The sequence below is a fragment of the Astatotilapia calliptera genome, unplaced genomic scaffold, assembly GCF_900246225.1.
Source record: "Astatotilapia calliptera unplaced genomic scaffold, fAstCal1.2 U_scaffold_3, whole genome shotgun sequence".
Classification (NCBI taxonomy): domain Eukaryota; kingdom Metazoa; phylum Chordata; class Actinopteri; order Cichliformes; family Cichlidae; genus Astatotilapia; species Astatotilapia calliptera.
In genome coordinates this window covers 239,492-265,934 of record NW_020535767.1, presented here as the reverse complement: position 1 = coordinate 265,934, position 26,443 = coordinate 239,492, and the positions used below count along the sequence as shown (strand labels likewise).

Here is a 26,443-nt window from a genome sequence, read left to right as displayed (position 1 = left end):
TTATGTTATACTTTGTTATTGCTACAGACGAATATTTATTTTATTATTTTACATTTACAATTTTTCCCCGGGGACCCTGTGACACCCCATTGAAGAGCCGTAGGCTGTGGATCTCTTAAGATCTCACTGCTGGGTTTGTAAGGCCATGTTACTCCTAAATTTCTATCTTGTTCAAAGAGAAGATATAAAACAAAGTTTTAAGCTAATCGACCTTAGTGTTCTCCTTTTTTAAAAAAGAATCGATAAGAGAATCGATAAAGAATCGAATCGTTAAACAGAATCGAAAATGGAATCGGAATCGTGAAAATCTTATCAATACCCATCCTTACAGCTGACTGTGACTCAGTGTGTAAGTGATGATGCTTGATATTCAGGCAAATGAAAGTGTTTGAATTTAAAATGGTTGTAACATTAGTCCATCCCATCCTTCAACAGCTCACAATACATCAAAGTCATCTTGGAACATGTGCTCTTATTGTGAAAATCTGCTTCCCTCTCCGTCAGAGGTGGAGCCCTGACTCCTTCCTGTCTGTCAGTGTAGCAGGTTTGGACTTGTTGGTCTGAAGCTGAAGTTCAGTGAGGAGCTCAGACATGTGAGAACAAGAGGACTCACTTGTAGAACTTCTATCAGAGACTTTAAAGGTTTTTTCATGGAAATAAATCAGGACCCACAGTGGGCCCACAGACTGTGAACCCTTTGATTTATTATTTATTGCTGCAGTGAGTGGAACATTTAGAAAATAATGATGAATGTCATGGAAACATTTTTGAACTGATTAAATCTAAATGAATGTATAAAATCAGCATCAAACAAATGATTAAAGAAGAGCAGTTATTCACTGTAGTGAGACAGGAAGTCAACGTTTTCAGTTAAAACAAGTAGAAGAAGAAACATGGAGCTGTTAAAACAATGTGTAAAAAAGCCTTTAGTGGGCATGGCTGAATAATGCTGTAAACTAATGATACTTATTTATCCATGTTCACAAAAAGGACTAATGTGTTTGATTATTTGCATGTGTCACCAGCTTAGGCTTTCTTTTGAATTCACTCAAAAATCTCTACACAGTTCTTTTTTACCACTGTGTGGATTCAACTTTAGTAGTTTACTCTTTACAATAAAACATAAAAAAAAGAACGAGTAATAAAAAGATGTGTAGACAGATCAGTAGATTAAGTAGACCGATAGAAACAGCTGTTCAGCCATGTTCTAAGAAACCAACACAATTTAAAGGTTCAGTATTGTGGTTTTAAAAGTTTAATTTTCATGTATTTCATGTGTTGCTTATTATTTTTTATTTAGTTATTTAATTTAGTTATTTTTATTTATTCTACTAGTCCTTTTCAGAAAGAAGCTGTAAAATGTGACTTAAGATTTTTATGTTATTTTTTTGTGTCATACAAAACAAATTAATGTATGTAATACCATTCAATATAATATACACAGTATGTCTGAAAAACATTATGCTATATATTAAAGTTTGTATTTTCTCCAGAATGTTTGTTCGTCTTTAAAGTTCATTTCAATAAATTTGTTTTAACATTGATTTTTATTAAGTTATTTTTTTCATGAATTAAAGAGTGAAATTCTCTAAGTGATTCAAAGAATATGAACTTTTAATATTCATTCAGAGGTTTTCTGACTCTGAATTTTTTTTTGTCTTTACTTATCTTTTTCTAATTTACATTTTAAACATGTTAAGCTATTTTCCAACTTCTTCTGACTGAACATCAGCTTTCAAAAGGTTGCACTTTTGTTTTTAGGTTAAAAATTCTGTATTTTCCAGCTCATTCAACATTTTTAACTTTCATCAATTAATTCATTTTACTGCATACATTCAGATTTCAGCATTCACACTGCACTTTCTTCGGAAAATGCACTTTCTAGTTTTTTATTACTGCACACAAAGCTCTGCAGGCTCCTGCTTTTATAACAGACCTGCTGACTCCTTACTGCAGCAGTCGGCCTCTGCAATAATCAGATCAGGCTGTTTGCACTCTTATTTTAAATGGAGACCACGCTTCAGATGTTCAGAGCTCCTAAACTAAACATGGTAAAAAGAAAAAGCATAGCTTCATATTACACTGCAATAAGAATAATAATAATGATAAAAATAATAATACAACAACAGACATTCATTCCAACAGACACATGTACATGCACGAGTGGCTGCAAAGTGTGAAGCGAAAAGATTAAGGAAATCCAAACCTACAAAAATGAGTTTCCAGCTGTCATTTAAAACAAATAACAGAGTCAGCTGACCTGATTGACTGAGGAAAGCTGTTCCACGCTGCTCTGGGCTCTCGGCAAATGCATCTTTCACGCTCTCCCTTATCTTTGCTGCTTGGCTTCAGTGTCCTTGTCTAGTCTCGTCTAACTCTAACCCTCAGAGAGTCTCTCAGTCTTGTTCTCTAAAACCTAAATAACTATGGAGTTGATCAACTGGTCCCTTAACGAAATTGACACCCTATTCTTGATGAGAAGCCTGGGCTAGGGAGAGCCCAATTGTCCTGCAGAGATGTTTAGACAGAGAGAGAGATACATTGTTTGTTCAGTTCTGAGGTCAACGAAATCTTTAAATTTGAGAATATTTAATTTGATAAAAAGGGAATTTGATGGTTCTCTTGAAGTAGTTTTATTAATTATCCTTGTTGCTCTTTTTTGCAGAATGTATATTGGATGGGTGTTTTATACTTGTTTCCCCACACTTCCACATAGTATGTCATGTACAGGAGTATAATAGAATAACACAGAGTATATAGTGACATTTGATTTAACGGTGTAGAGAATTTCCAGAGACTTTGGTATTTTGCCTTTGATATGAGTAATGTGGGGGGGATCCAGGATAGTTTGTGATGTATTATCACACCAAAGAATTGTATTTCACATACTCTGTCTAATTCAGTGTTATTTATTGTCAGTTTACTATTGGTAGAATGTGTGCAATTCCCAAATATAATGAATTTTGTTTTACTCAGGTTCAATTTTATTATGGTCAAACCAGGTCTTCAGATTATTTAATTCATTTTCTACTTCATTCAGAATTTGTTCCAAGTTACTTCCACAGCACACTAAGTTTGTATCGTCTGCAAATAATATTATTTTCAAAGACTTTGAAATTGCACATATCTCATTAATGTACGATATGAAAAGCAGCGGCCCCAAAACTGATCCTTGGGGATCCCCAGACATAATGGTTTACAATTTAGATTTTATGGCATTTATTTGGATAAATTGTTTACATTTTTTAAGGTAACTGTTAAACCATGAGCCACCCCTCTGACCCCACTCGTACATAATTTGTTGAGTAAAAGGTTGTGATCAACTGTATCAAATGCTTTTTTTAAATATGAAAAACTCTGACAGCACATTCTTTGTTTTCAATTGCAGTTACTATATCTACTATACTATAACGATTAAGGCGTGTGTGATGGTTCTTTTGGGTCTAAATCCATACTGCTGTTCAAAATGTACATTGTATGGCTTTATCACAAAAAACAATCTATTGTAAACTATTTTTTCCAGTATCGTAGAGAACTGCGGTAGTAAAGAGGTCGGCCGATAGTTTGTGAGAAGATGTTTATCTCCAGCTTTATATATCAGATCTACCTTTGCAATTTTCATCTTATCAGGGAATAAACCATTTTGTAATGACAGATTACAAATGTAGGTAGGTAAATGGTTTCACAATACATCCAATAATATCTTTAATTAAAACCATATCAAAGCCATCACAGTCAGACATTGGTTCCTCTCGGCTTCTTAGCTTATTTTTTGTTCACAAGCATCGTATTATTGCTGCCGGATACTTGATGGTCAGTTTGTGTCGTTTGCCTGGCGACTCTCGATGGAGGACATTGAACGACATCTACCCATTCGGAAGCATGATCACAGAGTTCTGGCTGATCAGAGCTGGCTCGGAGCTAGCTTATCCAAGAACAAAGAAAGCAATTAGAGCTGTTCAAAGCCCCACAAGGCTGGCTGATATGATTGAAGATGGGCAAGCTGTGAGTACTCAGACTGTGTTTATTGAACACAATATGGATGAGATCTTGGGCTTCAGTAGCATCTATCAAACCAGTCAGATTCCTGGAATCTCTGGAAAACACCCAGTCCTCATACAGACACACTTCCAGAACTGCTGCAAACCTTGATTAGTTTGTTGCTGAATGTCTGCCTGCTGGTGTTGTTTTGTTTTTTTCATTGTATTCATGAGAAGAAAAGAATTCATTTTCCTCATCATATTTACATCCTGTGGGTAAACTAATACTTTCTTTTTTGTAAATTTTTGTGTCATTATAATCTTTGAAATGTAGAACTTTCACCAGCAGATGGGGCTGAAGACCTGCTGCTAAGGGTGAAGCGTGTGATCCCAGACAAAACAAAATCCGATCACTCCAGCCATCGCTGTGGGGAACGTTCCAGATCAGATGAGCCTGAAAAAAACCTCCCAGGGTAACATCAGAATCCTGAATCCAAAACGATGAATTACAACACAGTTTGGTTTTCATGAGGCAGTTTCTCAAAAGAGAAGTAAAAGGAAGTGAAAGAGCTGCTGCTGCTATTAAAAATATATTTCATTAGTAAGAATCATTTCAAAACTTGTTCATCACCCATCATTTTGAATTCAGAAGCTGTGAAGAAGTGCTGATGAAGCAGGATGTGAAGAAACTGTAAGTGAAGGCAGTGACTATCAGTTTTCAGTTTTATTTGTCATATGCAAGTTGGCACAGGGTCAACATCACAATGAAATGTATTTGACGAGCATAAGACAGTCACTCAGCAGAATGGTACAGTAGAAATATATATATATATATATATATATATATAATAAAAAATAAATAGAAAAATAGTAAAGAGCAAAATATTAATAAGATGTAGTAAAGGAAAAAAGAGATTTTCAGTTAACTGACTAAATATAAATATATGTACACACTAGTGATTAAATAAAGAAAATCTTAAATAGGAATGTGTGTGTGTGTGTGTGTGTGGGGCGACAGATTGGATGTTGCACAGGAATGAGCAGCAGTACAAACTAAACAGTACAAAAAAGTTTTTTTGTTTTTTTTTTGTGGCAGTTATTACAGTATTGCACTTTTTAAAATATGAATATCAATAAAGTGGAGTGACCAGTGCAGATTATAGAGAGTATTTGTGAAGCTGCAGGGTAGCTTCTGAGTGCGTCCTGTGGAGTGTGTTGTGTGTGTTTAAGTGTTGTGGTTGAGATGTCGTATGGGTTGGTGGTAAAAACTGTTTTTGAGTCTTGTAGTCCGAGCAGACAGGCTCCTGTAACGTCTGCCAGATGGTAACAAGGAGAACAGCTGATGTGCGGGGTGGCTGTGGTCCTTGATGATGCTGTGAGCTTTACGGAGCCAAACTTCCTCAGCCTCCTCAGGAAGTAAAGCCGCTGGCGAGCTTTCCTGATAGCAGTGTCTGTGTGAAGGGTCCAGGAGAAGTCCTCGGTGATGTTGACTCCAAGGAATTTGAAGCTGCTGACCCTTTCGACCTTGACACTGTTTATGTGGATGGGCTGGTGTTCTCTGACTGGTCGTTTCCGGTAGTCCACTATCATTTCTCTAGTTTTGCTGATGTCAGGTTATTTTCCAGCCACCACTCGTACAGCGCCATCACCTCCTCCCTATAGGCCATCTCATCGTTGTCTGTGATGAGGCCTATGATGGTTGTGTCATCCGCAAACTTGATGATGATGTTGGACTCTTGTTTTAGCAACACAGTCGTGTGTGAACAGGGAATATAGGAGGGGGCTAAGCACACAACCCTGTGGCGTACCTGTGTTTAGGATGAGTGATGAGGAGGTGTGCTTACCAACTCTCACCACCTGGGGCCTGTTGGTGAGGAAGTTTAGAATCCATCTGCAGATGGATGAGCTTTGAGGCAAGTTTTGAGGGGACAATGGTGTTAAATGCCGAGCTGTAGTCGATGAAGAGCATCCTTGCATATGTATTCCCTTTTTCCAGGTGAGTGAGGGTGGTGTGCGTTGCCAGGGCGATGGCATCCTCTGTGGCTCTGTTTGTCCGATAGGCGAACTGAAGAGGGTCCGGTGTGTCAGGGAGGGAGGAGCAGATGTGACCTTTGACCAGCCGCTCCAGGCACTTCATGATGACGGATGTCAGTGCAACAGGACGGTAGTCATTCAGACAGGAGACCACTGATTTTTTGGGAACGGGAATGATGGTGGATGCTTTGAGGGACGTGGGGACCACTGACTGCCTCAGGGAGAGGTTAAAGATGTTGGTGGACACCTCTGCCAGCTGGTCGGCGCACGCTCTGAGAGGCCAGCCTGGGATGCCGTCCGGTCCCGGAGCTTTGTGAGGATTGACCTTTTTAAAGAATTTAATCTGAACACAACTCGTTTCTTTAAATGTTGAGAGGTTTTGTTAAAACTCATCATTCACTTCTTGACTCCACCAAACAGCTGCTGAGATGACAACGACTCAGGTCAAGAAATGTCATTACTTCCAGGCTGGACGACTGTAATTCATTATTATCAGGATGTCCTAAAAACTCACTGAAAAGCCTTCAGCTAATCCAAATGCTGCAGCAAGAGTCCTGACAGGGACTAGAAAGAGAGAGCAGATTTCTCCTGTTTTGGCTTCCCTTCATTGGCTTCCTGTTAAGTCCAGAATTGAATTCAAAATCCTGCTCCTCACATACAAGGTCTTAAATAATCATGCCCCATCTTATCCTAATGACCTTGTAGTACCATTAGAGCACTTCGCTCTCGCTCTGCAGGCTTGCTTGTTGAATGGGAGGCAGAGCCTTCAGTTTTCAGGCCCCTCTTCTGTGGAACCAGAGTAACCCATTATTCAAGTGATTTCAAAAATGCCGGTTTCAGTTAAGAAGGAAGTCTGTATCTTCTATACATTTGTACTTGTATTTGTTTAATGAGTTATAGTTAGGAAGAATTCACTGTTTGTGTTATGAGCTGGCCTAAGTCCAACCTCTGAGCACAGTTCCAGTTTTCGTGTGGTCTATCCCTGCTCACCTGCAGATCATTAGCAGCAATCATGTGGGTGTACTTAAGACCAGCTCAGCCCTTCACTTGCCAGATCATCAGCTACCTTATTGCTTCACTCTTTTTTGCCCTTTCTGGACCATTGCTTCACCAAAAGGCAGATCACACAAAGCTCCGATTAACAGCTCATTTGGAAGTACTGACATGTGGAGTAAGTACAGCAGCTCTGCTGTGATATGCATGTAGGGTACATACAACTGGATATGTAAATGTAATGATGGATCAATGAAATCTATATTACAAAGTATAACCACAATTATAGTCTAAGGAGCTTGGAAAGAAAAGCAAATGGAGTTTCATGAAGACGTATCACCTCTCATCTGAGAAGCTTCTTCAGTTCTCAACCCATATGGTGTAGAGCAGGGGTCCCCAATCCCAGTCCACGAGGGCCGGTGTCCCTGCAGGTTTTAGATGTGTCCTTGATCCATCACAGCTGATTTAAATGGATAAATTACCTTCTCAAACATGTCTTGAAGTTCTCCAGAGGCCTGGTAATGAACTAATCATGTGATTCAGGTGTGTTGACACAGGGTGAGATCTAAAACCTGCAGGGGACACCGGCCCTCGTGGACTGGGATTGGGGACCCCTGGTGTAGAGTCACAGATATTTAAAGCAAAGTGGGGTTGTCCTTTGAGATGGTCGTTAGCACACTATTGATCACGTGTCTCATCGCATGAGCTAAGGTAGTGGTTCACAAACTGGAGTGTGTGTCCCCTAGAGGGGACGCAGAGCCCATTGTGGCAGGGCAGTAAGAATTAAAAAATTTAAAAAAACCACACACACATTACAAACAGAACAAGACATAGAACAGAAACACAATTTTTACATCATGGACAATAGTTACCAAAGCAGAGTTACAGTACAGTTGTAAAATTAGAGTACAGATCGTGTGCAAACAGAGCAGAATACTGAAAGATGTTTAAATAAGTTAAGAATATTTAGAATAATTAGAAAAGTGCAGATTGTGTATTGTACCTGTGCATTAAAAAGTAGACATGTATAGTGTGTATAATATAAGCTGAAAAAAGTAATGTGCAGTTATAACAGTAGAAGTTGTTACAGCACTGATGTAATCTGTGTTTTGTTGGGAGCAGTTCTGATTGTGCAGTCTGACAGCTGCAGGGAGGAAGGACCTGCGGAAACGCTCCTTCATGCATCGAGGATGCAGCAGTCTGTCACTGAAGCAGCTTCTGCAGTTCAGCAACATTTATATGCATGGGGTTGGAGACTCTGTCCATCAGATGTTATTTTGGCCAGAGTCCTTCTGTCTCCCACCACCTGCACTGGGTCCAGGGTGCATCCCAGAACAGCTCTGTTAAGCTCTGGCCTTCCTGATGAGTTTGTCCAACCTCTTCCTCTCAGCTGTCGATAAACTGCTGCTCCAACATACCACACTGTAAAAAATGACAGATGCCACCACAGAGTCATACAAGGTCTTTAAAAAGCGCTCCCTGGACTCCAAATGACCTCAGCCGCCTCAGCAGGTAGCGTCTGCTCTGACCCTTCCTGTAAAGAGCATCAGTGTTGTGGCTCCAGTCCAGTTTATTATTCAGGTGAACACCCAGGTACCTATAAGAGTCCACTATCTCAATGTCCACTCCCTGGATGTTCACCGGTGTCAGTGTGGTGGGTCTGCGTCTCCGGAATGTCCACCAACTCCTTGGTTTTCCCGGCGTTGATCAGCAGGTGGTTCTGCTGACACCAGTCAACAAAAGTCCAGAGTCCACTGTCTGTACTCTGAGTCGTCCTCACCTGTGATGAGGCCGGACTATCGCAGAGTTGTCAGAGAACTTCTGTAGGTGGCAGCGTGGGGAAGTTGATGAGAGGTTCTCAGAGTAGAGGGTGAAGAGGAAACGGTGCCAGGCACAGTCCCTGTGGGGCCCCCGTACTGCAGACCAGCGTATCAGAGACACAGCTCTGTGTCCTCACATACTGTGGGCATTCTGTGAGGTAGTCCAGTATCCACTGGGACATGTGGTGGTCCACTCCCGATAGCTCCAAACTTGTCTCTCAGAAGTTGTGGCTGGATGGTGTTGAAAGCCCTGGAGAAATCAAAGAACATGATCCTCACAGAGCTTCCAGGCTTCTCCAGGTCGAGTCAGAGCTCAGTGCAGGAGGTAGATGATGGCGTCCTCCACCCCGATGCCAGGCTGGTAAGCAAACTGCAGCGGATCCAATGAAGACCTCACCAGGGGGCGCAGATGGTTAAGAACCAACCTCTCGAGGGTCTTCATCAGATGTGGCGTCAGGGCTACCGGCCTGTAGCTGCTGAGGTCCTTGGGATGGTGGGAGGTCTTTGGTACCGATACCACACAGAAGGTCTTCCACAGCTGTGGTACTTTCCCCAGTGACAGGTCAGGTTTGAACAGATAACCTAGGATGCCACACAGTTCATGTGCGCAGCACCTCAGGAGCCTGGAGCTGATGTCATCTGGACCTGCAACCTTACGCAATCTTGCCTTCATATATTGTCTTCAGCTTCACCTGCCACAACAGCTGTCGTGCCAAGGCAGGTGTCCCCAAAATAATTGGTTTGCCCTGCATCAGGAGCACACACTGGGCTCTCCAAATCACAGACAAACAGTATTCCCCATTTTTGATTTTTAGTTCACAAACACTTCTTAGAACGACCAACTAATCCTGAAACTTGGAGGTTTTAGCTCTCTGTACAGGGAAGTTACAGGAGGATAAAAATAATTATCAGGCAAAATGTCATTCGTTTGTTTAAAGAATCCCGTCTGATACCACGTGAGAACAATAAATATATAATTTTCTATTAGTCACCCTAAAACTGAATGGTAATGTAACGATTATTATTATATCATTATTGTCATAGGTTTTGGGTGGTTCTTGTGACATATTAACATCACCTCGCATGTATGTTGGGTTTTTAGGCACCTGGGAAGGATCTCAAAGCTGGGTTAATTCTGCTCTAGACTTCAGGGTAACATCAGGATCCTGATTCTAAAACGATGAATTACAACACAGTTTGGTTTTCATGTGGCAGTTTCTCAAAGAGAAGTAAAAGGAAGTGAAAGAGCTGCTGCGGCTATTAAAAATATCTTTCATTAGTAGGAATCATTTCAACACTTGTTCATGACCCATCATTTTGAAGTCAGAAGCTGTGAAGAAGTGCTGATGAAGCAGGACATGAAGAAACTCTGTAAGTGAAGGCAGTGACTCTCTGAAAGGCCGTTAAACATGACACTCTCACACATGCTCAGCAGTTTTTCCTCACAGTATCCAACAGTTACAGTTTCTCAGCAGACATCAAATTAATTCTCTGTGAAGCCATTTATTTCTTTAGAAGTCTGAACACTGTACACGTTTCACAGCAGTCAGTGTGTAAACAGCTGGTACCTGAAAGTCCATCAGGAGTTTCTTTTTCTTTAGAACATTAAAGATCTGGATGAGTTCAACTCTGATGGTTTTGTGTCCTCTGAAGAAATGAATTTAATCTGAACACAACTCGTTTCTTGAAATGTTCAGAGGTTTTCTAAAAGTTCATCATTCACTTCCTGACTCCACCAAACAGCTGCTAAGATGACAACGACACAGGTCAAGAAATGTCATCATCTCAGAGTTCCTCACCTGCTTCCGTCATGTCCATCACGAAGATCCCAGTAGAAGCTGAATGCATGAAGGTCAGTTTGTGAAGTAAAATAAAAACTGAAGGCTCTGCCTCCCATTCTACTTGTGAAGATGATGTCAGATTTTTTCAAAACCTTTAAATGTTACAGTGTTTCAATTTAGTTCAGTTTTATTTAAACAGTGCACGTCAAGGTGTTTTGAACATCACTACTGGGCAGTAATGCAACCTTGGTCTGCTCACCATCATGACCCGACGCACAGTCCTGGAGAGGAATTGCGACTCCCGATAATATCGTCCGTGGCTCTTCCCACTGCAGGAAGCAACAGTTTGATACCAGTTAAAGATGGGGAACATGAATACAAATCAAATCATTAAAAATAATATCAGACTTTCCCTCCTTCATACCAAAGTTGTCACTTTCCCTTAAGGAACCTAAAAAGAATCCAAATTGACCTGGACTGGTGGGGCAGGTGCTGGGTTCAAACTAGATAGTGGCTCAATGTAGTCTTAAGAAACTGATCAGACACAAATCTTAAAACCAGTCCTTTTGTTTAAACTTGCTTCATGGGTTTAGTAGTAATGTGGCAGCTGTGAAAGACAGCACAGAGGCACTAATCATGGCAGCACAGGAACAAGCTCTGAGCACAAGATCCAAGAGGCTGGGGTCTATCACACCAGGCAAGACCCCAGGTGCAGGCTGTGTAAAGATGCCCCTGAGACAATCCAGCACATAACAGCAGGGTGCAAGATGCTAGCAGGCAGAATTATTGGGCTAGGATCCTGTGAGATTTCCAGATACAGAAGGACAAACTGGTGATGGTAACCAGCTGGACATAGTGGTGTTGGACAAGCAGAGGAAGATAGACATAGTGATGGATATAGCTGTACCAACAGCAGACTTTATATTGTATACAAACCAGAAACCCTGGATGACCAGCCAGATCCGCACACTTCTCAAAGCCCAGGATGCTGCCTTCAGGTCGGGCGGACTGAGTTCTGTACAGGTCTGCTCAAGCTGATCTGAAAGAAGCTAAGACGGACCATAAAAGTAGCATAGAGTCCCACATGTTGGCTCGCTCGGCAGTAGGCAGAACAGTGGAGCCCCTGAGGGCTAACAGCTGATCCCTGCTGTAAATAATGGGAGGTCAGACCTCCATGTGCTCTCTGGACACAGCTGCCGTAAAAATGTGATAAAAAACATGATTGATCCATAAAATTCTGAGATCCACTGTGGAGTAGTACAGTCCACAATTAAAAAAACAATAAACAAGAAACACAATAACAACAAAGAAAGAGAAAAAATGACTCCGTCAGGTCGGAGCTGCTGATACTGGCTGCCAGCTCGGAGCGGCGCTGGAAGTAGAAGTACTGAGCATCTCCCTCATGGCCAGCATTGGCAGTGAAAACTGGTATTTTTTTACAGATATTCAGATAAAAACAAACAAACAAAAAAAACATTTCAGATTAATATCTCTGAGAAATCAAACTTCACCTTCATTTTTCATTGATATATTTAATCCATATGTAGCTACCGACAGTCCACACAGTGCTCAAATGTGTTTTTATTCATTAATATACAACAGATTTTTTTTTTTAAATTCATGTTTAGCTCAGTTGATCATCATGTGAATGCAGAGAAGCAGGAAAGGAGGAGGGCTGAAACTGCACGTCAGAGATGATTTCACAATTGTACTGATGCTGTTGTGTATAAAGACCGATCAGCAGCTTTCAGCCAGCCAAACGCTGTCTATACACACGTAAGTATACAAACTGCTCACACAGCATCTGTTTGCTCTTTACGTTCCTTTAAATTTGGCAAAAAATTACCCTTCTTTACCCATCTTGAGGTAATCAATTAAAAGTCATTTCTCGGTCCAGCATGTTGTACAGTGCGTTCCCAGGCAAGTTTCTTGGGGAGGCAGAGAGCATAAAATCTTTATGAGTAGTTCAACTTACAGGTACCTTAATGTGTTTGTGGTTTAAGGAGGAAGAGATGGAGACTATGAAGACTCTGCTGAAGGTTTATCTGCTGCTGCTGATCGGACTTCCCTTCACTCTGGTAACGCTTCATATTCTCTTTTGTGTCCAGTCTGTGTGAAAATGTGCTCTCTGCAGCTTTTCAGTTTTTCACACATTTATTTCATCGTGTGGGGTCAAACTTACTTTTTAGCATAAAATACAAAAACATTCAGAACAATTCAAGTTTAATTAGCTATACATTTTTTAAAAAAAACAACTAACGATCTGTTTAGTAGCAAATCATGTCATTTTATTATATCTCAGAAAAACCGTAAATGTAGACAAAGTAGTAATGCTACAGCAGTTTCAGCTGCCATGCACATTCCTGATTTCAAACTTTTAAACAGTTTTTAAATCTTTCTGTTTACTCATTAATCTTTTAACTTTGACGCAGCAACAAACAGTGGGCAAGTACATCACCGAGCTCCAGGTGTCTCTGGATGAAGCTGAAGAGGCGTGTCTTAGCAGTCAAGGTTTCATCAAAATCGATGTTGATCTGAACAAAGGAGCTGAAGGAAAATACATCTACCTTTGGTACAAAAAGGCAGCAGCTCACCAATCACCAGGATTCAGCTTACATTCAATGGTGGCATGAGCAGGGGTCTGATCACTGCAGGTTACCAGAAGATTGACAAGAACCTCAATGCCGGAACGAGCGGGAGACAACATCTACCTGTGGTACTACAGAGGTAACTCAGAGTACGATGTTCCCATTGTGAACCTTCATGTCTCTATAGATGCAAGGGAGGAAGCCCTAATGTTCGCACTTGGATGGGAGAGACTGGCCTGTGATCTGAACCGGAAAGCTAGAGGAAAATGGATCTACCTGTGGGTGAAGAGGGAGAGACCAACCTACATCTGTGACATCGCTGCCAATGCTGACTATGATGGAGACGCTGACTACTTCCGGAACGGCTACATCAGAGTGGACGAAGATACCAACAGAGGTGCAGAAGGATCCTTTGTCTTCATCTGGTACCGTCAGACCAATAACTCTCAAAGAGCCATCACAGATCTGCAGCTCTCCACTAACGATATAGAGAAGATGTTGTTTCCCTATATGGGCTTTACAAGGGTAACTACTGATCTAAGCAAGGGGGCAGGAGGAAGTTACGTGTACCTGTGGTACAAGAAAGGCTCCGGTCATCCCATTCGGGCGGTCTCTGTGATCGTCAACACAGCAGCTGTGGAGGCGTACAGCATTCCCTGGGTCTTCATTAGACAAAAAAACCTCAACAGTGGGAACAACGGTAATACACTGTACCTGACCTTCAGTTCGTTTTAGTAACAGAGCTGGGAATGCTCACTGGGCAGAAACCAAAGAGTCTATGGTGTTCCTGTTTAACCAGTTTGATTGTTTTTCTTTCCTTGCTGAAATGATTTGACTCCAACAATGATCATTGATCCTACAGTCAATCTGTTCGATTAGCTCTGTCTCACTGTATTCTGATGATTGTCACTGTTTCAATAAAGTCTGTTCAGAATATGAAATATCTTTGTGTCATGTGTAAACCTCGGTGCATGTCAAGAGAATCTGAAGAAGTGAGAGAAGAGAGCAGCTCAGCAGGATCACTGCATGACTTCATTTAGCAGAAACTTCACTGTGTGAACATCACGAGTTTACTTCTCATTATTCTCTGTGTCAGGGTAACAGGACAGCTAAAGAATGATTCACAGGTACCAGCCCCAGAAACACCGCCCCGAGGCAGCCACCACCCTGAAAGGAAGAGTAGCCAATCACCGATACTCAGAACTCTGTATTACTGGAGCTGTTACTGTATGTTTTACTGATATTTTACTTTTTATTAACATGAGTATTATTGGTAGCAGTAGTTGTAGAATTAGCAGTGTCGGGTAATTTCCTATAAAAACCAGTTCAAAACAGGGTGCACGTTAAGAACAGTTACCACATGAACCATTATACACACTCCAATATATATAATGTTCTAACACATGACAAAACTTCTATTTATTTTTTTTATTTTTTTAACTTTTTATTTGTACTTTTCCAAATTTCTAGTACATGCAAACAAAAATATGAAAAAGGAACACAAAAGAAACAAACTAAAAGGTATAAAGCACACCTAATCTGTGGGGAAAAGAAAACAAAGAATAATTTTACACCTATATATAGAGATGGGGCCAGGGAATACCCAAAGCAGGGGCGATTTTAACCCATTTGGAGGGTGCTTCAGCACCCCCAAAAATGAATCAAAGCACCCCCAAAGATTTCTTGCTTGTTTTTTATACTTTTTCGACAATATTTGCTGTTTGTGTGACATACTACTAAAAATATAAAAAGCAGACAGTACTTAGTTGAGACCAATGTTCCCTCGAAGCTACGCACGTGCGCAATTGCGCACTGCTGGCATGGTCTCTGTGCACAGAAAATCTGCGTTGCGCACAAAAAAAAAAGAAAAATGACAGTACCTGAATTCAAATTAAAACTTTAACAATTCTGTTTTCCAGCGTTAGTCAGTAAGTGACTGGCTGCCGCCGTATGGGATTAGAACGAAGCCACCTTATCCCATAGTCCAGCCAATGATGCGATTCACATTCGTATATACGCAGCTAATCAACGTCGTCGACAGGCTATGGCAGCGTCCTTATGTGCCGACACCGGTGTTTTAGCAAAGCGGCCGATGTGGAGTGAAGCCACGTTAATGACAACGTGTACAACCATTGGAGATGTGAGCAGGACAGACGAACAACTGATGGAAAAAGTGTGGACTTTATACCAGTTTTTAAATTGTGTTGATCGGCCACGTAAAACCAGAGTTGTGATAAAAATATCTGCAATGTTTGGTTTTCTTCCTGAATACTGTCGTTGTTTATATTTACTGCGGGAAGAAACGGTAAAAACTGCGTTTTATAAGAAAAAAAGCTCGAAAGCCTGTGAGCAAAAACAAAACCCCGCTTTCACTTTCATATTCATGCAAAAAAGTACCATGTCGACCAATCAAAAAATGATATGGCAACGATGCATCTAGTTGTTAAGAAACGGGGGAAGTTTTAGGAGTGACGGCGGTGTTCTGAGATGTGAGAGATTTGAGACGTTTAGCGCAAATCTTGTGTAGTTAGTGTGTAGTTAGTGTGTAGTTAGTGTGTAGTGTAGTCAATAGTTTTGTTGTGTGTGTCAGAACAATGAGGCGACTGCTGAGTGTTACAGGTGTTACAGCAGTGACACATCTGCTGCTGTCAGGCCTGCAGGTATCAGGCTGTTGTTCTCCTTCATCTCATAGTGGACAGAAATTATTCTTTGGAGCGGCACAAATAATTTGTGTGGCATCAGATTTGATGCAGAACAGCTGATTGTTCTGTAAATAGTTTGAAATGTTTATTTTAAAAAACGCCTTGGCTGCATTAAAAAAAATAGCTGCAAAAAATCCTGTTGTTTGCATAACTGAGTAACTTTTTTGAAGAAGTAACTATATGATTAATTGTCCAGCATTGGTCTTTATTTACTGTATTTTGCAGACAGAGTTACAGACTCTCTGCCAGACCACAGACTCATAATACCAGTCAGAGCTTTATAAAAAAAGAAAAAGAAAGAAAGAAAGTTGTGTTTTCAAAATTGGAGTTTAAGTTATTTTTACTTCCAACAGTCTTAACAAGGTCAATGACTAGATTTTTTTAACATTTTCATTGTAAGTGGGCTAAAGCAGTTAATTAAAGGTAGTCTAACATAAATGTAAATGCTGTAATTTGGTTTTATTTTTAATAAACTATATAACTTGGATGGATTCGATGCTGGCGTGACCACAGTGCACATGTCTGATGTCGCAGTGGTCCAAGGGACGCTCAGGGAGTTTGCGTGTTCACTCAGACGCATGAAAAATTAGAGGGAACATTGGTTGAGACGCAACATTTGAACAACAAAAGTATAGATACTCCCAAAATGTTTTTTTCCAGCTCGCCTCTCCCCTACTCTGACTCTAGCACTGTCTGCCAGAGCGCTGGTGGCTGAGACGCAGCGGAGCAGAGGTGTTAGTGCCTGGGTTAAAACAGGACATATTAGCTGCATTTAACCTTCAGTTACTCTTTAAATAGTTGGGTTGGGATCAGACCATGTTTCTTTTAAGCTGAAAAACATTACACCAGGTAACCTGCAGTGTTGAAAACTTGTTTTTCTACGATGTTTGCTACCCTACAATCCGTCCTGCTCTCTAGTAAAACCAGCGACATTTGGCCGTCCTGTTGCTAACATTGAAATTTATACAGCCTATTTAAAATTGTCCGTAGCTGCTGTTGTTACCACTGTCCTGTTTGAAATGGATACTGACTGGATGCCCATTAACCATACAACTCCTGTGTGTGTGTGTGTGTGTGTGGTGTGTGTGTGTGTGTGTGTCTGTGTGTGTGTGTGTGTGTGTGTGTGTGTGTGTGTGTGTGTGTGTGTGTGTGTGTGTACAGAGAGACAGCCAGGTTCATAATGGATATAGGAAACTTTTTTTTTTCAAAAAAAGGAGCCACATTCAGGTAAAAGTGTAAAATCAAATGATCCATCAATCAAGAACAATGTTCGATCAATGTTTCAATGTTTATATCTTTTATTAGATGTTCGTGTGGTTTGTTATTTGCCTTTTGGTCTAAAATACACTGAGAGAGGACTTTTTGTTAGTGATCTTAAAAGTATTTTTTTAATATTAATGTAATTTTTCATCTAATTGAATACAATCTATTTGTGTATGATTGTCAGTCCAAAGAGGGAGAGAGGAAAGAGGGAACGTGAGGAGAAAGTACAAGGTCAGGAAGAACCAGGTAAGCAAACAGACAGAGAACAGTGACGGGCAGAAACTGTTGAACTGACAAAGAGAAAAAACCTGATTTCACTCAACACAATCTGGAAGTTGTGTTCTCCCTGTATTAAAGCTGCTGTACAGAATCTGCAAAACAAACTGGGTTGAAACATTTCTGATAACATTATCATTGATCGGGGAGATTAAAATTAATGATATATTTTTATGTGATTCAGCCACAACTCTACTGAAACCTCAGCCAGTAATTCGTAGGCTAACTTTTGGACCGTCCAGTTGTCTGTATGACTGCCGCAGTACATGCATCACATTTGCTCACTATCAGAGCCAAACAGCCCTGGTGGAGTGAGGAGCTGTAAAGAGAAGCAGATGCTCTGTTTCTACAAATGTTTTAAGCTTGTTTCAAAGATTCTGTACAGCAGCTTTAAATGTTTCCCAAAAGCACACACACACTTATCAGTGTTTCTCACACTTTTTATAGTGTGGACCACCTGAGAAAGTGTCAACCCTCCCAAGTACCACTATGAAAGCATGAAACTCATAAATCTTACAACACAAAATTAGTTTCTGCAGTAAAGATTTTTCATACATTTTATACATTCTACCACAGGCAGAGTTGCCTCCATTTTTATAGTTTTTTATTAATATTTTGTAATAATTTATTTGTAAATTGTTTTGGGAGTTTTTTTATGTATCCAAAAAATGCCCTCAGTTTACTTTTTACTCACTGTGAGCATCATTCATTATTCTCCTCCAGTAATCAAGGTTAGGATGTGTATTTTTTATTCCAATCCATTCTTCTTTAGCAGCATTTAAATAACCTTTATCAGATTTGATGGTTTTGTTACAGACTTTTCAAAAAAGTGTTTTGCTTTTCTTTCACAAATGTGGGGATTAAATTGTGTTTAAATGTACAAAACAGTGATGTCATGCTTTGTGATGAGGACCCAGGCACAGAGAGACTTGATGAATTTAAGAATCTTATGATTTAATAAAGAAATTTGCAGACTTGCACAGAGATGGTAAAATTATGATGACTGATAACGGAGATGGAGATGAAGACAACAGACGATGAGGACAGGGAGAAACAGGGGTTTAAACGCACCAAGGAGACAGTCACAGGGAACTCGGGACAACTGGAGACATTTAAGGATGCAGGGACTGACAGAGACGGGGAAGACGTCTCTGTCTTCCCCGTCTCTGTCAGTCTTTACCAGCCAGGCAAGGTAAAGTTTACCTTGCCTGTGGAACTGAAGCACAGAGAAACGCAGACTACAGGCACAACGCTAAACTCCAGGGAGGCCTAGTTGCCGCCATAGGAAGTAGGCCAAACTGGCAATAAGTGGATGACAGTGCTGGCCTAAAGAATCCTTCTGCTGATTGATCGTGGATGAGATACAGGTACGGAACCGAAAGCTCCGCCCCTGAGGTGAACCCCGTGACCACACCAACTCAGGCTGGAAAATTTCCAGACACTCCCACAGACCGAGACAGCCTCACTATGAACACATGAAGAAAGTTTATGGATGTGGTGGCTCTACAAATTCGATGACTTAATACAAAGTACTTTGCTTTATGTTGTTGTGAACTTCTGATGAAACTCTTTGTTGGTTTGAACTTCCTGTTTCTGCATTCAGAGTCCTGCGTTTTGGTCCTGCATCCACCCTGATCATGTATTTCTCTTTGATTCTGCTTCCTCTCACCTGTTTCAAACTGTCTCCATGGAAAGAGCACTGAAACACCTGAAAGACATCTGTGTAAACGAGGACATAAATGGAAGACTGGGCTGGGTGAGTGGGACGGATCTCAGTACTCACAGTTCATAAAGACATTCAGCTGCTGAACAGCAAAACATTCAAACATGGGCGATATCTGTGTTTGATGAAGCAAATGAAAGTGTTGCTTCAAGGACAGAGAGCTGATAAAGCGCTGAGGTCAGCAATGGAAATGATGAGATTTGGTTAGACTGACAGATGAAGCTTCATGTTCATTTACCTCCATGTGAAGCTTAGAAGAGAGAAACCGTTATCCAGCTGAGCTGCTGTTTATCAACCATTTCATGTTGTTGGTAGCACAGAGTTGCCCCGGTGGATACGAGGAAGAGTCAGAGTGCTGTGTGGCTGTGATGTGACAGCATCAGGTCACTAGTTTAAATATTCTTACTGTGATTTTGATTCATGAAGCGGCACAAAATCAAATATTTGGCTTGTTGCACAAACTCTTTGTCCACTGGACTCTGATCAACAACATGACAGGAGTACCAGGACCACACCTGCTCACTCCCTCATGCTCTCACTGTGTGCTGGATGGAGACAGCGAGCAGTGCTGTGCATCAGACTTTACTGTGGAAGATAAGATGTGAGCTCACAGCTGTGCATGGAGAGCACAGAGTGAGGTTTTGCATACATCAGCATTTCCAGTGAAGTGATGAAGCAGCTTTGAATGTGTGTAAATGAGTCTAAGCAGCAAACAGAGATCAGTGAGTGAATCTGCTGACACAGAGCATCCAGAGCAGCAGCATCATGGAGAGGATCCTGCTGTGTGTCTGCTGCTTCTCAGGTAAGTCCAGCTGTTTGTCGTCTACAACAGCATTTATTACTCAGATCAGTCTCAGCCCCTGATAGGCCCAGAGTCTCAGATAGACTCAGAGTGTCTCTACAAACTGACCCAGTCAAACGTTTCCCCTTTCAGGCTGGTTTGTCTCCACATGCTGTCCCCGTCAGTACCACTATGTTGATGATGCAAAGACTTGGACTGAAGCTCAGAGCTACTGCACACAGACTCACACAGACCTGGCCTCCATCAAGAACACTGAAGAAATGAAGCAGCTGAACAGCACAGTTTCACCTGCTGCTCGCAGCTCTGAGCTCTGGATCGGTCTGTACAGTCAGATCAGCTGGAGGTGGTCAGATGGGCTCACAGGGAGTGGAGCTGACTACAGGAACTGGGACACTTCTGAATATGAACCAGATTTTTACTCTGGGGTTCAGTTCTGTGTGTCCTCTTTAAAAGGAAAATGGTGGGATTATAACTGCAGAGAAAAGCTCCAGTTTATTTGCTACAGAGGTAGAAAAAACCTACATTTGATTTTAAACTTTTATACTTTAAACTTTGATTTCAAAGAAAAAATTCTAAAAAGTTCAACTAGACGTAGCGTTTTCAGTGGGAGAAACGTTTCATCATCATCATCATCAGCTGACTGCGGGTTTCCCAAACCTTATAAACACCTTTGCACAATGGAAAAATGAACCCAATGCATAAACAAAGGGCTTTGAGGTCAGTTTATGATCATTAATATGCAAATTGTCATGACCATTGACCAGCAATCAAAGGCCATTACATTTGGTTTCATGCTAGTTTCAGTCATTGCATAAAAGTACTTTTTAAAAGGTTAAGGAAACCTGCAGTCAGCTGAGACTGAAGAAGGCTTTTGGGTGATGATGAACCGTTTCTCTCACTGAAAACGTCCAGATGAATACAATCAACTTATTGGATTTCCTTATCTCGATGATTGAGCATGCAACAAGACAAAACGTTTCTGCATTTTAACTTTCAGGATCACGGATGAACCCTGAGTTTGATTTGGTGGATAAAGAAATGAGTTGGTCCGATGCTCAGAGGTACTGCAGGGAGAACTTCTTGGACCTGGCCACTGTCAAGAACACCGGAGAGAACCAACAAGTTCATGAAAAGGCTCAGAGTAAAAGGGTGTGGATTGGCCTGCACAGAGAGCCACACATTTACTGGTCTGACGGCACAAAGTACTCATTCTCAAACTGGGCCAGTGGGATGAACCCGTTTAGGGGTATGAGTACGATCTGTGCAGCTCTGACTCGTTCAGGAGAATGGAAGACTTTGTCCTGTGAAACAAGATTACCGTTTGTCTGCTACAGCCTCCCTACACCTGGTGAGCCTTCATTGTCTTTCCTTTAAGGATCGCAAGCAATTTTAGACACACGGTGTTGTGCAAAAGTCTTGAGCCACCTGTAATGTCTGCATTTTCTGGAGAGAAATGGGAAACAGCTGCAGAGACTTAATAAATTTCCAAAACGGAAATATAGTTTATATAAGGTAAACCCTCAGAGAGTTCAAGATCAAGGTATTTTATGCTTGAGTGATTTGCAGGTCAGGTGGCTTAACAAACCAAACAAAAAAAGACTTTTGCATGGTGATGTATATTTAAGATAACAAATACTAGATGAAAGACACTTAAAGCATATGTTACAGGTCTTCTATGGATCCTGTTTTTAAACAGAAAAGCAGACCAGGAGTCATGAGCTGCGTTTGGTCTGCAGGCCTTTCCTTGTTTGAGCTACAGGAGCATTGCAACGGCCTATCGCACCCATAGCTCTCTCCCCCTTGTGACATCTTCACAACTTTAAGTGAAAAGTGCAATACCACAATGAAATTTGTCGAAATTTTGTGAGGTTTAACCTGAGATTCTAGCATTTCGGGCAAAATAAATTAATATTTAAAAATCTATTCAGGATTGTAATGAATCGATATCGCGTTATTAAAGCTAGAATCGATTTGTATCGGAAAATTGATAATTTAAACCCACCCCTAGTCAGTATAACCCAAGGTGAAAACGTCCAAATTGTGCCCAATTAGCCATTTTCCTTTCCTGGTGTCGTGTGATAATGTTACAGGGCCAAGGTGCAAAGTCAGGGTGGGGGGGGGTGCTCAGACCATATGCCACACACTGCATCACTTGGCTGTTATCTCAGAAGGAAGCTTCTTGTGAAGATAATGCGAAACAAATCCCACAACCAGTTTGCTGCAGACAAGCAGACTAAGGACATGGGTTAGCTGTGGTCTGATGGGATCAAGATAAACTTACTTGGTTCAGATGGTGTCAAGAATGTGTGGCAGCAACCGGGTGAGGAAAAAGATAAGTGTGTCTTACCTACAGTCAAACATGGTGGTGGGAGTGCTGGTGGCACTGGGGGGCTACAGTTAATCGAGGTAACCACGAATGCCAATATGTAGTGTGACATACCGAAGAAGCTGAAGCAGATCATGATCCCCTCCCTTCAGAAACTGGGCCAAAGGGCAGTATTCCAAATGATAACAACCCCAAACACACCTCCAAAAGTTAGTGTGGGACAAAGACCATGTTTGTGTGAGACACTGTTCAGGATGAGAGGAAGCTTAAAAACACATCTACACAAACAAAGTCAGACACGCTGCGATTAATTTTAATAAAGTTTTTAAGAATGCATTCTAAAAAGGAGCTTGTCTTTTTGTCAGCCTCGTTTTGTGCGAGAGACTTGTTCATTTCTCTAAACTAGATCAAATTAAAATGTGGGACATTGTCTGGACCTGTGTGATATGGAGAATGAGGGCTAAACATTCACTGCTGCCTGCAATCACAGCAGCAGCAGTGATGGTTTAAATGATGGTGGCTTCATTTAGCTTCTGTTTCTGTGTCTGCAGTAAAGAGGCAGGTAGTGAAGCTCACAGTACATGTGGAGGACTCTCCTGTGGATCTGAATGACTCTGCTGTGAAAGCAGAACTGCTGACAAGGGCAAGTTCCCACAGTCCACCTTTACACTCACACCGTTTATATGTATATGAATTTGCTGATTTTGAATGAAAAGAACAAACATTGTGGCTGCTGTCTGACAGGTGAAGGAGCAGCTGAAGAAGAAAGGAGATGGAGTCAGTGTGAGGTGGAGAGTGCAGCCTGATGGGAAGCTCTTGGCTGGAGATGGAAGAAGAAAGAAGACTCTGAGAGGAAAAGAAAAATGTTTCAGAAGCTTTTCTGCTTGAATCATGTGACAGCCAATCAAACTTTATTATCCACACGTCATTCTCCCAGCTGTGTCTGAGCACAGATGTGGGCTAACATCTGTTTTTAGGCTCTTCTGTCACAGTTTTTGTGGGCGTGGCCTCTTCTTTGGCTTTCATACAGATAAATGCAGACGTGTTTGTGAGCCACAGGTTTCTGCTGACACACGTTCACTTTTGGAAACCAGAGAGACAAACATGCTGTCACCATGGAAACAAGCACAGGAAATACAGCAGGCTGAAACTGTCATGCATTTCGTTGCCCTGTACCTGTGCATGTGCAATGACAATAAAGTTGAATTCTATTCTATTCTATTCATGGTCCTGGCTCTTTGAGTTTCTGGACTGTGTGTTTAGTATAAAATATTTTCTATGTGATTATTAGTTTGCTGATTGTTTCTATTTCATCTCCGTGTTATTCCTCAGTGTTTCAGTCTGGAGTGTTTATTTCCAGTTACTGTTGATGTTGCTTTATTTTATTCCTTCACTGTTTCCCGTCTCATCCTCCTGTGATAAGTTCTTTCATGCGTCTGTGCTGTCATGTACTTATGGTTCTCCCTTCCTGTTTTATTTTTTTGTCATTGTTTTAAATCACATGACAGAAACCAGCGACGGCCAAATAAAGCTTTATGAAGTATTGAAGCTCATATTTAAAAAAGGGTTTGTTACTCAAAGCTTTCTAACACAGTCCTCTTTTGTGGCATCCAGTGGACAAAATGCAAAGAGCAGCTTGAATCTACAAATTAAAATGAATGCTTCATTATGATTGCCTACTCTGCAGAGCTAAGTTGGCAGCTTCTATTCAATATCATGTTACAGCTCTGATATTGGGCTACTGTTTGTTTTCTGATTAATAAATAATTATGATGAATGAACCATACTTGTTCAAACATGTGCCCTCGTGTAGTCTCACTTTGCTTTTGATTTCCTGACCAGAAACATGCATTATGTATAATAATATGCAGCACACTCATAAAATAGGTTGGAAATGTATTTGTGCTGTGAGATCCATCCTTCCAAGTAGTTACATAACTAATCAATGGACAGATACATTTATATTTAATATAACTTACTTACAGTGTATTTTTTTTTATTTATTTTTGACCTGGTTATAGAATTGCAAAAAAAAAAGTCAAATAAAAACGTAACACACATAAGGTGTTTGTCCACCGCATTCTTCAGCATCCTTCTCATTCTCAGAAGCCTTAGGAGCTCCTGTGCAATCACACACTGTCCAATAGCTCACGAACATACATGCAGGGGTCCTACACTGACAATACCAGACTTTGTGAGTTTACCACACTGAAGATAGCTCCTAATAACTTTGTAACTTTGTGCCTCCAGATGCTACAGAGCTATTCAGACTGATGGATTGCCTAAAACTAGAAGAACCTCATCTATTCCCCTATCCGGTTGTTCAGTCTGACGTCACTAGCCGTGTCTGGGCCTGAACTTCGCTGCAGGTCCATATATCAAACGATCACTATGGCATTACTGAGAGTTGAAAAACTGTCTAAAGTCTTTCATCTTTAATAAAATGATCAGCGTTCTGCTCTGCCAGGTGTAATAATTGAGTTTAACATCCAGGGATCCATGAAAACGGAATTTATGACATTTAATGGAGTTAGAAGTTAGCAGGGAGTTAGCTCGCTAGCTTCTATCTAAATACAATATAGGATGTCCTGACTGCGGGGTTTTGGAAACAAATTCAAACGTACAGCTCTGCTATCACTTCCAACATAAATGAAGACAGAAAACTAAACAGCAGTGACGTTTGTAGGGTTACTGAAGTTTGGCTAGCTGGTATATAATTATGTGCTACGTGACCGCTAGCGACACAGCTATGTTAGCATAATATAAACAAGCTAACTTTTTTTCCACTCGATAAAAGTTAACGTGAGTGTTCTCGGTGGTGAGGAACAAATGTAATCGCATGGCAGGATGCTGTAAAAGGACCAAACTTCAGCCAGGAGAACAACTGAGATAATCCATCCACAATACGAGGTTAGTCATTCATATACTGCTGCATGGGCTGGGCTGTAGTTACATCCTAAGGTTTTAAAAACTGAGCTTAAATAAATGATTAGCGGTAATAAAAGCCGAGGGAGGTCAACAGGGATCACTGACTGTTTTAGGAGCTTTTTGAGATTAAATAGAAGAAAATACATAACATTAAACATGTTAATGTAACAGTGTTTATATGGTATTATTCCACTTGCCACAAATATCAGTGCAATGGGGAAACAGCGCCCCCCTCTCGGTGTGGCTGGTTAGGTGAGGGTGGCTGCAGTAATCGCTGTCAGTCTGCCGTAGCCATACGAGAGGTGAGTTGTATTGTTCCGCACACGATATAGCCAAGTAGTACAGACACATAAAACATGTTTGATTAGCTGATGAGCACCGAGTGTAATAAGTGCCTAGTGGACACATGTCCAACACCAGTTTTATGTGCTTTTCATTTGTTTATTGATGTGTGAGGCTGTATGCTAAAGCAGAATGCTAATGGATGCTCTGCCGTAGTGTGCTGTGCGGAGTGGTGTGTGGCGAGCCATTTGCACTGATACAACACCGTTGTTTCCATTCAGGGAAATAAAGTGGCAACGATTGATCAGAGACTCCTCGTCTTCTTAAACACTACACAACGCAGAGTCGAGGAGTCTGTTTGGGCCGAACTGTTGCAGCGGGATGAAGCAGAGACCGGTTACATTAACAACACAAAAGCCATATTAAACGCAGACTACTTTAGGCCCGGAAGTAGGATTCGTCACGTCATCACTGAACAATCAGATTCTGACACATTGGCTGCTCTGAATAAGAGGTATGGCAAACCGCATAAACTAGCTCTTATGACTGTTGATGTGATGGATTCACCAGACATTCGATGGGGAGATACTAAAGAATTTGAGATAACTGCCCTGTGAATAAGGTCTCTCATTCGCATGCTCAACACTCTTAGCACAGAATGTGAAACTAAATTGACATCTGCGTCACATTTGGAGCTACTTCTGAGTAAATTGCCAGGTGAGATGAGATCAGAGATTCGCTGAAAGATGGGCTGCCAATGTGGAATATACCCTCTTTGACCTGTCAGGATGGCTCAAATATTAGGCCTGGTGTCAGGCAGTCTCCTCCAAGCTAAACCAGTGTGTCCACAAAAAAGTTTCACTTAGGATCTTCTGTCCCTATCACAACAAAGTGATCGTCTTTGTTGCGATAGGGACTTCATGTAAGATCTCCAGATTTGCCACC

At 41.1% G+C, this 26,443-nt stretch overlaps 2 protein-coding genes and 1 long non-coding RNA gene across 3 annotated transcripts in view; all 3 read left to right on the top strand.

Moving 5' to 3' along the window:
• The window catches only part of LOC113017972 (uncharacterized), a 286,973-nt gene that overhangs the window by 23,978 nt on the left and 236,552 nt on the right, over window positions 1-26,443 (top strand). The gene's annotated exons all lie outside the window — the stretch shown is intronic.
• On the top strand, window positions 10,116-13,164 carry LOC113017986 (uncharacterized). Its single transcript, XR_003271641.1, has 5 exons — window positions 10,116-10,198; window positions 10,571-10,679; window positions 12,237-12,384; window positions 12,612-12,686; window positions 13,041-13,164. It is a non-coding gene; the product is annotated as an uncharacterized LOC113017986 (long non-coding RNA).
• LOC113017974 (macrophage mannose receptor 1-like) lies at window positions 19,863-23,362 on the top strand. The gene is made up of 4 exons (XM_026161055.1): window positions 19,863-19,962; window positions 20,095-20,469; window positions 20,960-21,310; window positions 22,840-23,362. The coding sequence occupies exons 1-4, from the start codon at window positions 19,926-19,928 to the stop codon at window positions 22,998-23,000; spliced, it is 924 nt and encodes a 307-aa protein (XP_026016840.1). The 5' UTR covers window positions 19,863-19,925; the 3' UTR covers window positions 23,001-23,362.